This window comes from Clavelina lepadiformis, chromosome 2, assembly GCF_947623445.1.
Source record: "Clavelina lepadiformis chromosome 2, kaClaLepa1.1, whole genome shotgun sequence".
Classification (NCBI taxonomy): domain Eukaryota; kingdom Metazoa; phylum Chordata; class Ascidiacea; order Aplousobranchia; family Clavelinidae; genus Clavelina; species Clavelina lepadiformis.
The window spans coordinates 17,748,286-17,764,254 of NC_135241.1; the positions used below are offsets into that span (position 1 = coordinate 17,748,286).

Below are 15,969 nucleotides of genomic sequence, written 5' to 3' on the forward strand. Positions count from 1 at the left end.
AGGAGTAAAACGTACGCGTATTTCAAGAGAATTATGCTTCTTGCGTTTGGAATATCGGCAAGCAAAGTCATAACCAAATCGTCAGGCTCGAGTCAAGTCAGGTCAATTTTATTTCAGGAGTTGAGTCATATCACTCATTTAGAAGTAGTGACTCGAGCCAAGTCGAATCCTTTATGGCGATTGTAATAGTGAATTATAATAATTTAGATAATTGGCGTTTTTAATACGTGATTGTGTGTTCTCTGGCTAGGAAAAATGTGCCTGTTGTATTACGTTGCTATACATTAGCTGTCCAGCTTAACTAGGCTATGACACGGATCCGTGGGGTAGAGTAACCTGCTTTACAAGTGTTTCTGTTACTTTTAGAGTGTTACGAATTTAGAAGTGTTCTTGTGACATAGTTCTGTGACGTAAATGGTGTTGTCAGATTGTTACTGTTTAGAAAGATGATATTCTGTGACACACCATATATATTGAACGGGTGGCCTTAGCTGATTGGATAGCAAAAGGATAAACAGAATTGATCTTGGTTTAATCGTTCTTCTGATAAAAAGTTCTCTTTTGGGAAATCTAGTTTTATGAAAGGTCTAAATTCTTATATTCCGAAATGTAGTAGCAATTACATCCGAAAAAATTATCATGTTATTTCCACAAACACAATTTTCAGATAGACATACTTTTTAGTGTGTATAGTAACATTGGTTTGACGTTGACATGCATATCAGTGGAGTCAGACTAACGAACAATCGATCAAGCAATAAGTAAATAAAACAAAAACCATCTAGTAAGAACACTGTCAGTTGGCACAGGCCACAGGGCAATTCAAAAATTAAAATACGTGTCAATCGAAACTCAAAGAATAACTTGTAATGAAATGATTGTTTATCGTTCCTTAGCCTGTAAAGACGACCACTTCAATTACAAAGTTTGTCTGTTGAATTGTAGTCCTCGATAATAAATGAGTCTCAGGTCGTTGTTTCGCTTCTCTTAATCTTAGAATCAATTGTACACCTCGACAACTGTATAATCTGATTATATTTGAAGCTTCTTTGAACGAATACATCAAGATAGAACATTGTGACAGCAACAGCACAAAGACATGTTACGGCGTTGAACGTAGAAACCAAAAAGGACTGAATAAATCAAAATGCACGCACAGGGGAAGCATCGATTACGTCACAAAGTGTTATGCTTCGCTGATTCGATAGACGAGAGTTCTATGTCGTACACAATTTTATATTACATTAATTGATATATTTATCACAAACTCGATAACTGGGGCTCGAACGGTGAGGAAATACCGCTAAGTTTAAGCCATTTGAAGACGTTTGTCAGTCCTAGGCTAAAGAGTAAGATTCCATATTATTTATGGTTATGATACCATTTAAAGTCTCTGTACCCGACAATTTTGTCCATTACTAATTTCGCTATCGGTATGGGGCGCTAAAGGCGCATGGCAATTTGCAGACGGTAACCTGTAGGCATCAGTATCCTATAACCGTATAACGGTACAGCAGGTGAAGTATTATTGGCTGAACGGTAAATAAGAATCTAGAAATAGCTAAGTAACGGTAACGGCAAGCTCATTTTTACAATTAGAAACAAACTCATAGACTGGTAAAATCGGCAATGGCAAACTTTTATGGTTATGCCAACACTGGAAGCAACCAACCATACGGGCAAGTAAAGTTTTGTGTTTTTGTGTATGGCTTATGTGCTTAACATTTGGAGTCCTATTTAAACTAATTGCAAGCCGTTTTGGTAGCCGAGGGTTGCCGAGGCCTCGCAGTAATGTGACGTGTTTTCATTTGCGACAATAGTGGAAAATAGGGCAGCTGTAGGTCTATACACGAGATTCATTAAGATACACGCCGAACTTTTTTATCTTTACACCAAGTTCTAATAAACAAACTAAGTTAAACTGTTTGTTTGAACGCCAATTTATAATAAATAAACTAAAATCGAGGATTCAGTGCCCGCCATTACGCCAAAATTTGCGTCTTTGCATGCAGGATTTCTTTTCGAAAACTGCCATCGGCTACTTTCCATTCAGGGTGGCAGCGGCAGACATGAGATTCATCAACACGCACGCTGAATTTTTTATCTTTACCCCGATTTAGAATAAACATAGAAAAACTGAATGTTTAACAGCAATTTGAAATAAACAAAGAATTGAGGCTTCAGTGCATGCCAAAACTTGCACACACGATTTCTCATCGAAAACTGCCGTACTTTCCAGTAGGGATGTTCGATACCCAGTGGCAGTACTGTTGTAATGCCCTTGGCAAGGTGTTAATGACACTTGCTCCTGTTCAGTGGACTTGGTGAACAGTTCTAAATTCAATAAGGCAATATGATATAAAAAATAAAAATGCCAAAAAAATGTGCGCTTGTCCCATACTTTCTATTTTATGCTATATAAATATATAGCTTTTGTTTATTTACGGTGGCGGCTACTTTGATGTGTTGTTTTTTTCTTAGGGTGACTAATCCAGGAAATTATGGGGGAGCAGCATTTAGTGTACAACCCTCACAGCAAGGTCCATTTATTGGTGGTGCAACGCATCAAGTTCAGCAACCTCAAGCTTATGTTACTTATGGACCAGTAAGTTTTTAATCATTTTGAAAAAGTTTTTTGAGTGAAATGCTATCAAAGAATGTATGCTGTTGTCTTCAATAAAGTGGTAGGATGATGTTCAATGCAATCTTGCTTAAAGTCTTTTCATGAATTATGTTGAACAGTTTTTGAATATTTTTTTTTTTTTATAAATTATAAATTCAAAGATTATATTAAATCTTAAATTTTCTTATAAATTTGTATGAGTTTTTAAACATTTCAGCAAGGAGGTTCTGTTTCTTCTCAATCATATCAAGGATCCTATAACAATTATGGTTCTTCAACACAGGTATGTTAGACTTATATAATGTTGTTTGTCAATGATGAAGATACATATATGTGCTAGTGAATTATTCCAGTGCCCAAGATTGCTACTTGTTACATGTGGATTGGCCCTTACTAGATGTTGCTGCACGTAGTACAGTTCCTATTCATATGCTACATAAAATCAATGCTTTTTTCATTTTTGTCCATTTCAGATTTCACGTGATGTTAGCATTCAGTCGTAACCTACTTTTTGTTTGTTAGATGGCCAAAGATTAGTTGTTTAATTAATTATCACAACCGCAAAAACTGGCTCCACACCCATCCTTGAAAGAATAACCTATTTTTAGCAAACAGCCATTTCACTTCACCATAAATACTACATAGTTTTTTTTTTTTTCAATCACCAGTGAAGAAAAGTAAAACTTAACAAATCTTGAAATTCAATTATTTTTAAAATATTTTTACACAAAACCTTACATTTAGCAACACACTTGACCTACTTCTTGTGATATGGTTGCTCCTTTTTATGATCACTTCAGTTTTGTTACCGGCTCTAAAGTCAATGGCCATGCTAAATGAGGTTAACTAAGGTCAATGCCAAATGCAATACATTAAAAACAAAATAACATGCATGAAAACACTGAAGAACCGCATTTTTATATGCAACCTCTTTGTTCAACTTTACTTTATTAACAAATCATGCCAAAATAGGTACTAGATATACGGCTTGTACATGGAATTGCTGTGCCTTCATGTACAGGTTCTACTTGAGGCCTCTGCCAGGCAGAATTCTGCCAAGAAATCTGCCATGAAGGGAAAATGTGTCTTTTTTGTTAACTGTTCAAACTAATCAGTTAAAATCAATTGTTGAATTAAGCAGAAACCTAAATAGCTCAGGAAGTAGATCTATATGAAAATACAGTTCTACTGTACAAAATAATATTTAGCTCTCTGAAATATGCAGCCAACAAAGTTGGGACTGTAAAGCTGTTAAGCTTGGGAACCTTGAGAACTTCTAGTTACTAATTAAATAACTATACATAATACTGCATAGTGATTTTAGCTTTTGATGGGCATTGCTAAAACCAATCATAATTTTGCTTATATCTTTTAAGTAATATACATTTGGAAGTCTGTTATTAAAAATATTTATTTTGCAGCAAGGGAATTTTAACAAAGGAGTGTCCCAAACGTATTACCAACAAGCGGGCGGGTCAAACAACACCTCACAAGGTCCCAATCAACCAGGATTTTATTCAAACAATCAAGCTGGTGAGTCTGAGCAATAAGTTTGTAATCAAGTTGATCGATTGGTGAAATTTCAAAAATTTATTTTAAAAACCTTATATCACCTGCTGTAGGTGGTCAGAGAAGCCAGCAGCAGGTATATGCAGGTGGTGGGGTAAGTGCCAACTTCAACCAACAACAAGTTGCCACTGCTGTGAGCATTACTATTTGTTTTCAGTTTAAAAAAATAGTTGTCTTTTACGTGCAATTGTAACGAATTTTTTATTCAATGTGTTACTGTAGATTTTGCATTGAAATTGGTATTCGATATTTAAGGGTCTTTATTCTTTTTCGCTTAATTAGCAGGTAGCTATTCCAGCAACGACACAAATTCAAGGAAACAACTCCATCAACAATTTTCCTTCAAAACAGGTGGTAAGTTACATGAGTATACACAATACTGTAACATGTGTCCTTTTGCAGTTGCATGGTATCACTTAGATTCATGATCACATACATTTGAATTATTTTATTTCCCTTTTATTTTTACATTTAGACTGCTACAGTCATCTCCAGTGCACCTAGCAAAACTGGAACTCAGCAGCAAAATGTTTCTAATTATGAGAAGGCACTTCTAAGTGCTGCAACATCAATATACAATCAACATCATAAAGGAGGTGGTGGGCCATCGAATTTTCAAAGCAAAAATATGCCATATTGGAAACAGAAAAGAATGCAGCAAGTGAAGGATCCAAACAAGCCTATAGTGGTAGGTTGTTTGCACACCTATAGTTTTCATGCCATGCACGGTTTAGCAATCTCTTGTAGGTTTTATTGTATTGTACATTATGTCATATTAAAATTACTGCAATAGTAATGTTTTGACTTTTTTTTCTCACAATGATACACAATACTTCAGCAGTAAATAATTTTTTTCTATTGGATAAAAACCAATCATACAAAGCTGTAAAATTTTTTTTGTGCAGGCATCTGAGGTGAAGGCTTATCTGTATGCATGGCTTGGAAAGGAGAGAACAAGGCCAGAATATAACATTATGGCTCATGGCAACTCACCATATCGTCAAACATATGTCTGTGAAATGGTTGCTCCTGGCTTTTCATATGTTGGTAAGGGAAGCGCGAGTAATAAAAAGGATGCGCAGACTCGTGCTGCCTGGGATTTTTGTGATTACCTGGTCCGTGAAAAGAAAATGACTGAGGAAGAACTTCCTACTAGAGAGGTGCAAAATTCATTTTCATACTTCTATTACAACTTTACTAATTTATAATTTCTATATTAACCACATAGCTTTTCAGAAGTGTAATGTGCCTTTTTTCATGCAGAATAAATTTAAAGCTGCAAACAACAAATTGCCATCCACATATAAGGAGCATGATAACAAGCAGGTCAGTGAAGCTATAGCAAAGAAGAAGTTGGAAACAAAAAAGATCAATTTCGTCGGTAAATCCTGTTTTGTGAAGTGTAAATGTGCAATGCTTCTATAACCTAAGAATTTTGCTGTATTAACTGCAGCAACATGTATGCAGGTGGTAGTACTCTTCATCTCTCTGATACAAGTAAGAAGGAAGCAGACACTACACCAGTAGTTTATCCAATTGTGGGTGTTGGAAACCAGAACTCAGCTGCATCAAATAAAGCAAGCAACGGAAATCCAGCTGAGCCTCCAACCAAGGTGGTGCAAGTAAAACGTGAATATAGTGCAGGTGTTCCTCCAGTACAAGCACCAGCTCTGTCAGAAGACGCAACTTCAAAAAATGGTAAATTTAACATTTTTTAAATATGTTTCCTTCCTAATTGATATTAAGATATGTGTTTATTTTGATACACAATATTCATGACTACGTTAATAGTAGTCGAAACTAATATTTTCTGTTACTACAAATCATTATTAATAATTTTTAGGGCCGGTTGGTGAGAGTTATGTTGAACAAGTGTGGACAGATGGCCGCGTCATTCGATACAGATGTAGTTTGTGTGAATGTGAATTCAATGACCCAAGTGCACGTGACTTACATGTGCGTGGTCGGAGGCATCGTCTTTCTTACAAGGTAATAATGTGTTGGATTTTTATGCAACCACATCCAAAGCATTCCTTATTACAACCAATGGTATCAGTTAGGCTTTTGATTTTTTTATTGTAACTAATACTTTGGTATGTGTAAAATGTCACAGAAAAAAGTTGATCCAAGCATTGAAGTGGACGTTAAGTTAAATCCAAAGCAGAAAAGCTTAATGATGTTGAAAATGCGACAGGAAGCTCGCAAGGAAGCAATTCGACAAAAACAAAAAGAACGGCAGATACTGAAGGCTGAAATGCAGAAACAAGAAGAACTTGAAATAAAGTAAAGCACATCAGCAATCATTGTATAACTTCACGACTGTTGGTGTAAAGTTTATTATAGTTTGCACGAAACTTTGGGAAGTTGCTTGAGAAAGAAAGACTGTTTCTGACTGTTTATTCAATGCCCAAGCTCGTTCATGCATTTTATTCATTCATCCATATCCAAACATTAGTTCATTTCCTGAATCATATTACAGTGAATTGGTGTTCAAAGATTTTGTTTTTCAAGGCTGTATGAAGAAGAATTGTATTATCAATACCAAAGAGATTTGGTGGAATATGAAGAAGAAATGGAGTTTCATCGACGTCGCAACCTTCCGCCACCCACCCATTTGTTGCCTCCACGCAAACCCATATTGAGGTACTTTCAGCCGCGTGCACAAGTTCGAACACAGGTTAGTGAAATTCTGTTTGCTTTTCCTCTATTTTTAAAATGTAATTAACTTAATTGCCATAAATAATAATTTTTGTTACTCATTGCAACTCTTGAAAACACTTCTATTTGCTATTCATGGTGTTATGTGTTTGTATTCTTTTTTCAATGTTTTTTTAGTTTTTAAACTGCATCTTTTTTTTGATGTCTGATAGCAAATGAAGACACTTGATGATCAGCATGTTTTGGCAAAGCATGCTCAGATTTATCCTACAGAGGAGGAGTTGAATTGTGTCCAAAAAGCAGTGCAACTCGTTGAAGGAGTGTTGAAAGAAGTGTCAAATGCCATTCATCAGCAAGAAATGAAAGTTTACACAGCTTCCTTATCTAACAAGTTAGTTGCAAGAATTAAACTGTTGTTTTCTACAACTGTGAAATGGGATTATAAAATCTCCTTCTGATTAGCGATGCTCTGCTGTCACAGCTCATGATTTTACTAAATTATTGAGCTTACATCACAACAGTTTAAAGAAGCCCCAACCAGAAAGATTGTTGAAGGCAGTCCTACGCATTGGTGCTCTTGCTAAAGGATTGTTGCTAAGGGGTGACCTTTATGTTCAACTTGTCTTGATGTGCAATGAGAAACCGACTGTTGGAATGCTGACCAGGGTTGCTGACAACTTGCCTAAACAGTTAGGGGTATGGTCATTGGTCATATTCTGTTAAGGTTTTGAAAAGGCATTTATAGAGCAGTATTTGAAACGAAACCTCTATAATAGTCTGTAATAATTTGAAATTTGTTGCCTAACTTGTGATAGAAAATAAAGTTGTGTCTTTTCTTTAGACCTGTGATGACCTGAAGTTTACAATGAAACTCAATGTATTGGATTGTTCGATCAACCTTATAACTTCGAGTGAGCCACAAGTAAAGATTCAGGTTGTCCTCACGTCAACATTGATGAGACCTCCAGAGGAAATTGGGGCATCAGGTCAGTTTATTTTATTCTTGCAAGTGGACACCCTTACCAATTCAATGAATGGTGTATTGATTCCATATGCACTCCCACTGCACTTTTCTTTCCATTGCCTTTGACAGTTAGTTAAGCAATGGTTACTGTTACGCCTTGCAGGTTATAATATTCTGGTGTGTTGCTATGAGTGAAGTTTGTTAATGTCAGCCATGAAAACTCTTGAATTTTAATTTGAAGGCTTTGAAATTTAGTTGCATGCTTTCATAACCTGAACAGAAGCCCACTATAGATATCACCACACATTTTACTAGCCACCCTCTTTCTGACCAAGTTGCTAAAATTCACGGTTTGGTGATATCTGTGTTTCTAATGGTCATTTAGTCTACTGTGTTATTTGTATAATTTGCAATTTAGGATTCGTGTTTGCTTAGGAATGTATGAATTTAAAATAATATCATAATTCCATCCTAGTGTTTTCTGTTTGGGTTAACATAATTACTTCAAAGCCTTCCATCAAAGCAAACTCACAGCAGAGGGCCACTGGTGTGACAGGTGGTTGTCATAGTACCACATTGTCAAACCAAGGCTATCATTCGAAGAATATCATTCTTCAACTTATATTCTGAAACTTGGTATAAGTTAAATAATGATCTTGTTTATTTTGCGTTTTACGCCATTTGCCTACGGCAACCCTCTGCTGTCTCTTGTGGCATATCCCACGTTGTCCTCCCTTGGTTGTGCAGCTTCTACAACAAAGGGCGGTCAGAAGCCAGACCCGCCTGATATTTTGGATCGGCAAAAATGCTGTTTAGCTCTCGCTGCTCTTCGCCACTCCAAGTGGTTCCAGGTTTGGCTTCAGTTTTCGCTCAGCTTTGTCCAGCCGATATACAACATATCCAGTTCAAAAGAGATGATTTTGATGTGAAAACTCCAACGTTTTCCTGTTGATTTTTTACATTATGCGAAATAAAGGATTTAGCCCATATCTGCTTGCAAGAGTTGGATTACAAGGTCAATATTAGTGCAAAATATTCGTGTTTATGCTGGGCTGTGCTTTGATGGAGACATAAATAAATCTTGAATTTATTTTTATCTGTACCAAACAATATATTTTCATTTAGAAGTTACCAAGTCGCTGTTACCTAACATTATTGTTAAGCAAATTGCATTGTTTCAAAAAATTATTTTAATGATAAATGGGTGATTGAGAAAGGAAAAGCAGAGTAGTTAGCTCACCCTACTACTAACTAGCTTATTACTCTTCCTTGATTCATGTTTGATTTGGTATATCTCTAATGACATCTTTATCTGCGTAAACCTATGCATTTTATCAGCACTCAGTAACCATCTTGATGTTGCGGTTAGCTGTTTCACATGAAAACCAAGAATAAACATATGAGATAAATTTCAACACTTTTTTGGTATCATCAACATGGTAGTTGTACAGCAGACAAGGATTGTTTTTCATATTAAGAAATGGAACCCAGCTCTCCAATCTCAAATTTTTTTTATTAATTTCAGGAAATTTGATTCCATAACATAAAATAATCTTACAACAAAATTTTTTTTCAAAGCCACTAGTAAAAATAATGTCATAGTATTAGTAAAACTAGCATTAGTTTTTCAACTGTTTGAACAACAGCAAAATATTTTGTTCTATTGGCAATATGTAAACTGGAATAATTGGTCAAGGTATTTTCCTAGGGTAATCTTTGATTACATCTCTTTTGAACTGGATGTCTGTACATAAAAGATCAGGTTTTAGCTACTCACATTTATTACATTAACCTTATTTTCTGCTCAAGGTTCCTTCTTTGACAAGACTATTGGAACATAGTTATTTTTTCTTGGTGCTATTTTCAGTTTCAATATTTTTAACTATTATAAATAATATAATTCAGGCCAAATCCAATGGATTGCAATCCTGTGTTATTGTTACAAGAATTATGAAGGATCTTTGTGTTAGAGTCCCAACGTGGACACCATTGTCAAATTGGGTAATTGCTTGATAGTTTCATAGTTAGACCTAAATATATATTATATAGGCCTATATAGGCCTTTAATATGCTTGTTTATTCAGTGGGTATGTTGGTATGTTAAAAATATGCTGGGTTTGTTTAGGCTGTGGAACTTATAGTTGAAAGAGTTGTTTCCAGTGCAAAACTGCCGTTATCACCTAGTGGAGCACTTCAAAGAGTGTTTGAAGCCATAGCTTCTGGGGTCCTGCTTCCTGGAGGCCCAGGTCTTATAGATCCGTGTGAAAGAAGTCCCGTGGATGCTGCTACCTCACTCACAAGCCAGGAAAGGGAGGACATCACTGCATCAGCTCAGGTTAGTGGAAGTGAACTGTAATATGTGATTTGCTGAAAAAATTCCAGATGGTAATGTGCAACAATAACGTTTTATGTTTTCCAAAAGTGATTATTTGCTCTGTAACACCAACAATATAGAATTTTCATTTCACAGCATGCACTTCGGCTCTTAGCCTTCAGAAACATACATAAAGTGCTGGGAATAGATCAAATATTATCAATGCAATCCGGCATAGTGAAGAAGCGTCCTGGAGAGAATTTGGAAAGTGTAAAGCAGGACACTGATGGAGAAATGCTTGGGAAGAGAATAAAAGTCGAGGAAATGTAAAACTGACCCCGATGGGCTGCTTCAACACACAGGACATTTGTTAATCTCACTTTGTGTTTGTTGTTTTATGTCAGTTATCTTCATGCTTACTATAGGCGTGGTAGTGGGTAAAACAATTGTTCTTTTTATTTCTACAAGTTTTAATTGCATGCCATGTAATTGTAATACTGCCGGAAGGAATTTGTTCTTTTACACGAGTAATAAAACAGCATGAGTGACAACATTAACAACAGATTTACTCAGAAGGCTTTTAGGGAAACATAATAAATGCGAACAGGCATGCACTCATGGACCACTTACTGTGAAAGAAAGAAATGAACAAAGCCTAAATTAGATGGGGCTTGGAAAACGTTTATTATATACATATAAAAGCAACTAGTTTTTTTCTAGGTTCACAAAACACATGTGTACAGGTAAGTGTAAAACGGCAATTTTTAAAGTGCTGTTAATGACAAAATTGCACAAAAAGGTGGACAGAAACATAATCTGACAATATTTAAATAAGGACCACCATCTTTTTTACGTTGGTTAATTCTCTTGACAACTCATCCTTGACCAGTTTTACCTTTCCATTTACCAACCTGTTGGTGGTATTGATGCTTTCTTTCACGGATTCAAAACCATCTCGATATTCATTTTTAAGCCTTTTGAATTCAGTCTCCATATGAGCATTGAGTTTGTCAATTCTGAAATGTAATAGCAAAACTACTGATCTAGTCCACAATGAACAAACAAGGTGAACAAGTTTAGTACCTTTTTAGTGCATCATCTTTATGTGCTTTTTGGTTAACCTCTTCACAACATTTTTTGCATTCCTCCCGGCATTCTTCAATGGATCGTTGTAGAGACTCCATGCGCTCCAGCATCTTGCTTTCAAAGTTTTCCTGCAAGTTTTTCAATAAAATTAAACAACACTGAAAATATTGTAAGATTGGCTCTTGTAAGATAAAGTGATTTTATTAGAATGTGCCCAATGGACCAACGATGCAGATGTAAATCACATGATTACCTGTTTAGTTTGAGCCTTTGATGCATTCATTTCAACTATTTGTATTAACTGCTGCTCGATTCTTAACCTTTCAGACTCAGCCCATCGCTTGTTACTTTCCATTGTTAATCGGATGTCTTCTAAAATATGCTGTAACAATTATGTTCTCTATTAAAGAACATAATGGAAACTACAACAATAGAAATATAATAGCTCAAGTCATCAAAATGACTCAAAATGCAGTGGTTTAATGCAATGAACAATCACCAGTACGATAATTACTTTTATTCTTGAATCTATCACTTCCATCTGCTGATCACTGTCTCCTTTAATGGTCCTTATTTTACCTTCTTGTTCAGTTAGTAAATAATCCATGCGTTTTGTCAATTCTATTATCTGTAAGGCAAGAAATCAGTAAAAATTCGGTTGAACCCAATTTGCTTCATAAAACTTAAAAATTTCAGTGACTTCTTTTTCCATTTGCTCTGCTTTACTCTTGTTGTTGTCAGCAGCTTGTTTCAGTCTGTCTGTCTCCAGCTGTGATGTCGTTGTTACTAAGCGGACATCATGTGCAAGCTGAGAAATTGATGTGTCACATCTGTAAATTTTACAATGAAAACTAAAGGTTATAAAATATAAGATATTCAACATGGACCAGATACCAGTAATTTCTGTCGTTTGCGCAATCTATGCTCAGCAGTTGGGAGCCTGAATATGTACCTTCACTCAACAATTCAATAAAAACTTTAAAAACGTTCACACCTGACAACTCTGCCTCTTAAATCAGCAACACCTGCTTGCGCAAGACTTCCAACATTTCTTGTTTGTAAACTTGCATCCTGCACGTGTGAGTCACGCAAAGCAATCTGTAAAGTGATTAAATTAGATAAAATGCAAAGTTTGAAACAGCACAATTATACATCAAAACATTTGCAAAAAATCACGTCTAGTTTTAATCTATCCTTGGCTCATTTATATCAAAATGTAAGTATGGTTTTGCAAAATGGTATTTTAGAATTACAGCAGTATGTGAGATTACTCTCCTGTAAATGGTTACATGCCTCAGGATCCCAAAAGAAACGATTAACTTAAGGTTAATTAGGATAGGTCATAGATTAGAATTTGGGTAATATAAGATAAACTGATTTTAACATCATAGATAAGCTTATGTTAGTGAAACAGATAGTTGCTTTAAATGTCTTACTTCGTACTTCACTGTTTCCAAGTCTCGACTTAGTTGTTTTACAGTGCTTGTGATAGTTCGAATATGTTCATGCCAAAGTTGCTGCAATGCAGCATCCATTCCTGTTGGTCGAAATTTTTCTGTCAACTGTTCCTTCAGCTATGTACCAATATTAAAAACATGATATGTGAAAATGGGCAGTATAGCCTATTAGCCTTTAGAAAACAAATGTAACTTGCATAAAATAAGTGTAAAACAAAATTGAAATTATGTCCACGCACCTCATACGCCTTTTCAACAAGTGCCTGAGTTGTTTTTTCCTGTTGCCAAATGCGATCCTCCAAATTGTTTATTTTGCGACGATTTTTAGGTGAACTTCAAAGAAAGAATACTATTTCATTTGTGTGCAGCATAAAAAATTACTGTATCATAATCTTTATCCTCATTCTGAAGAAAAATTATGATAGCTTACTAGGATGTTTGTGCTTATCTCAAACCTTGCTAGTCATAAAGCATCAAATTAAGACTGCTTGCAATTAATGGAAATATGGGAACTGTGGTACCAACTTCCAAGTAAACACTTCAATCAAAGTAGTTGTGTAAGTAAATTTAACTTTTTCATGACAAGTTTAATAATTTTCAAGGTAGAAAAGAAAAACAGAACTGATGTCAAGATTTTTTGTTATGCATGAGCTGTTGTTATGTATTTTTGTTGGCAGTGGTGGTTTAAAAACGTACTTTTATGGTTGGTCTTTTAAAAAAATGTGGGTAATGGTGATAACTTGTCGAAGCTGTCATCAAGCTGGCATTTCATACGCAGGTAGTGAAAAGTGAGTTTCATTTTTTATCACAAACCAGTGGTACAATCATGACAACTTTTTAAGAGTGCGACATTTGGGATCTTTGGAACAGTGTCCTTGGGGTACTATAAGCAAATAATTTATATTGATCAAATTATGATTAGGCTATAATTCATAATGATGAGAAAAAAGTAACAAGACACTCAGCAATTAGTGTTGATACGACAACCAGTCAGTACTTTATTATGACATTTTGGTATGTTCATTATAACATAACAAAGCATCTGTTTGAGAATGACAAAACACTTCAAATTAAAAAAATTTCCGTTATCATAATCATTAGCTGTTTACATGCATTTCGGTAGGTGATTTGTCGAAACCGATTTAAACTTGTTTTTGAGTCGTAGAAATTTTAGATAAATCGTAGTCAAGTTGACAAGCTTCTATTGTTCCATTGTCCAGTTTGACTTGTAACTTTAGACCAATTAGTATTCTATTACATGTTTGTTCATATTACGTTGATCAACGTATTTTATTTTTTTACTGCGTTTGTACATCTGCTAACAGCTAATGGAAGAAAATCTTCTAAAAATATAGGTTTGTCTCTTATAAAAACACAATATTAGGAATATGGTAACTTGCACCAGGATTTAATTGCTGTGTGCTGCAAGCATACTGATAATTGTACTACTCTAATACAAAATAAAATGTTTAGCTGGTAATGGTTGCTATGAGTTTAAAAAACTATTCGTTTCCATTTTTAAATATAATCTTTCTCAATTTATACAATAAAGAACAAGATTAATAAAGGATGTACAGTAATAAGCTAGCATTAGCAACATCAACATTACAACATATATATATTAATCTTAGTTTTTTCAAACTCTTGCAGCTCCACAAACAAGTAGTACATGATTTCATTTGCACCTGCATACTTTCATGCTTTGGTAACTAGTGTTGACCGCATAGCGTCGGTCACAGACTCTCAGTGGACATGCAGTCCAACAAACCATAGTTTGCGAAGAAATGTTTAGCGCATTACGATGCTGTATAACTGGTCTGTTAGCCTATGGTAAATAAACTATCGATAGTTACAGTGTGACGTTTCATAAGAAACTTTATCTAGCCTAGCTAGCTTTGCATGTATAGTCCTGGCTACAAATGGCTGATGTGATGAAGTATGAACAACCTGTGTAATATAGCTTCTCACCGTTGTACAACAATAGTTGATCCGCGATCTTTGTACACTTCCACTATATCGGACATGTCGTGGTGGAAATCAGTTGGAAATACTGTTCATTTAATACCGAACAGTGTAACTTGATTCTTAGCAAAAGTATTCTTCGACGCGTCAGCCAAAATAGATTACAGAAACATTGCACACTGTTGCTATTGCAAGGTATGTCATCAATCTCGATGTTTATGACACTTGGTGTGATTAAATGTAGCTGTTATAAAAACACTGGGAGAAATCCATTTTGCCATAATGTTCATCATGGTCAATCCAAGTCATCTCACAACCCTTAACTTTAACAGCCAGCATCTCAAAATATAATGAATATTCGTGGGATAATGGTAAAATTTTTTATGAAAAACAAACTTAACTGATGGAATATTATAAAAACTTTCCAAGACACAAAAATTTGTCCAAGTCGTGTTTTTGCATTCACTGACTGCGAATTAACGTTGAGATTGACCTGACCTATTTTTACATGGGCAGTTTTCCGTTATTACACATGTATGGTTGGGTTGACTATGCGTGATATCAACAGTATAGATCTGAAGCTTGTTTTTTCTATTCCAATTCAAAAATTGAAATTGCTTCCACAATTGAGTTTGAGATCCGCTTGAATGCTTTCCAGAATTTTCACTCAATGTTATCTAGAGTTTTATGGCTCGTTGCCAAAAAAAAGTCCCTTTGGTTTTTAATGTTTTATCATTACTTGAAAGATGAGGATAAGATACACTCCTTCAAGTAAGTAAGTTAAAAGTAGTTTCAGAATTCCTATTTTCCCTTTTGCGTTCGTGTTTAATATGATGTTAAAATTGGCCAACTGGTTTTTTTTTTATTTAAGCGCTATATGTTTAAGATTAAGTAGGCCTATAAGTTCCCATAAGCACGGTAATATGAAGGGGGTTAAGTTATATCTGCATGGTGTTGTACCCTTATGTAGTGACTAGTGAGTATGTAAAAAATAACGTATATATAAAGTTAAGAATAAAAATCGTTGTCACATAACGCCGTACACGAATTTGTTAGAACTTAGGTCAAAGACGCATGAATAGCGAATTCCTGGGCCCATTTTGGCCCACTTGGTTAGCCAGAAAAAATACGAAGCCATATATCTGACAAAGGTAATGCTTTCAGCTAATTCCGAAAGTTGGATGAACACTTACCGTTTCTAAAGTGCTACTACTCAAATAACTACTTCAGTCTTGAGGTATTTTTAATGTCTGTTGTAAGGAGCGTTTTACGTACTGAGTTCCTATAAATATGTGGCGGCCACAGTGCCACCACGCAGTGTTTTTGTCTTTTGGAC

General features: G+C 35.3%; 2 protein-coding genes across 9 annotated transcripts; one reads left to right on the plus strand and one right to left on the minus strand.

Moving 5' to 3' along the window:
- The first annotated feature begins 1,477 nt into the window (after window positions 1-1,477).
- LOC143445629 (zinc finger RNA-binding protein-like) lies at window positions 1,478-10,681 on the plus strand. 8 transcript variants are annotated; one of them, XM_076944868.1, is made up of 20 exons: window positions 1,480-1,679; window positions 2,482-2,605; window positions 2,841-2,906; window positions 4,045-4,156; window positions 4,246-4,325; window positions 4,475-4,543; window positions 4,668-4,880; window positions 5,098-5,352; window positions 5,456-5,573; window positions 5,660-5,890; window positions 6,036-6,181; window positions 6,306-6,475; window positions 6,704-6,869; window positions 7,063-7,241; window positions 7,372-7,546; window positions 7,692-7,836; window positions 8,562-8,665; window positions 9,720-9,815; window positions 9,940-10,149; window positions 10,285-10,681. In XM_076944868.1, exons 1-20 carry the CDS (start codon window positions 1,630-1,632, stop codon window positions 10,456-10,458), a joined length of 2,883 nt encoding a protein of 960 aa, XP_076800983.1. In that variant the 5' UTR covers window positions 1,480-1,629; the 3' UTR covers window positions 10,459-10,681. The 8 variants fall into 8 exon arrangements, with proteins under 8 accessions (XP_076800990.1, XP_076800983.1, XP_076800984.1 ...); XM_076944869.1 differs by having other exon boundaries at window positions 4,478-4,546; XM_076944870.1 differs by having other exon boundaries at window positions 4,478-4,543.
- On the minus strand, window positions 10,562-14,919 carry LOC143445631 (protein FAM81A-like). The gene is made up of 9 exons (XM_076944876.1): window positions 14,640-14,919; window positions 12,911-13,004; window positions 12,651-12,788; window positions 12,209-12,312; window positions 11,915-12,044; window positions 11,729-11,842; window positions 11,468-11,596; window positions 11,212-11,342; window positions 10,562-11,144 (listed from the first exon to the last, which is right to left on the minus strand). Exons 1-9 carry the CDS (start codon window positions 14,693-14,695, stop codon window positions 10,955-10,957), a joined length of 1,086 nt encoding a protein of 361 aa, XP_076800991.1. The 5' UTR covers window positions 14,696-14,919; the 3' UTR covers window positions 10,562-10,954.
- Between the last annotated feature and the right edge of the window lie 1,050 nt (window positions 14,920-15,969).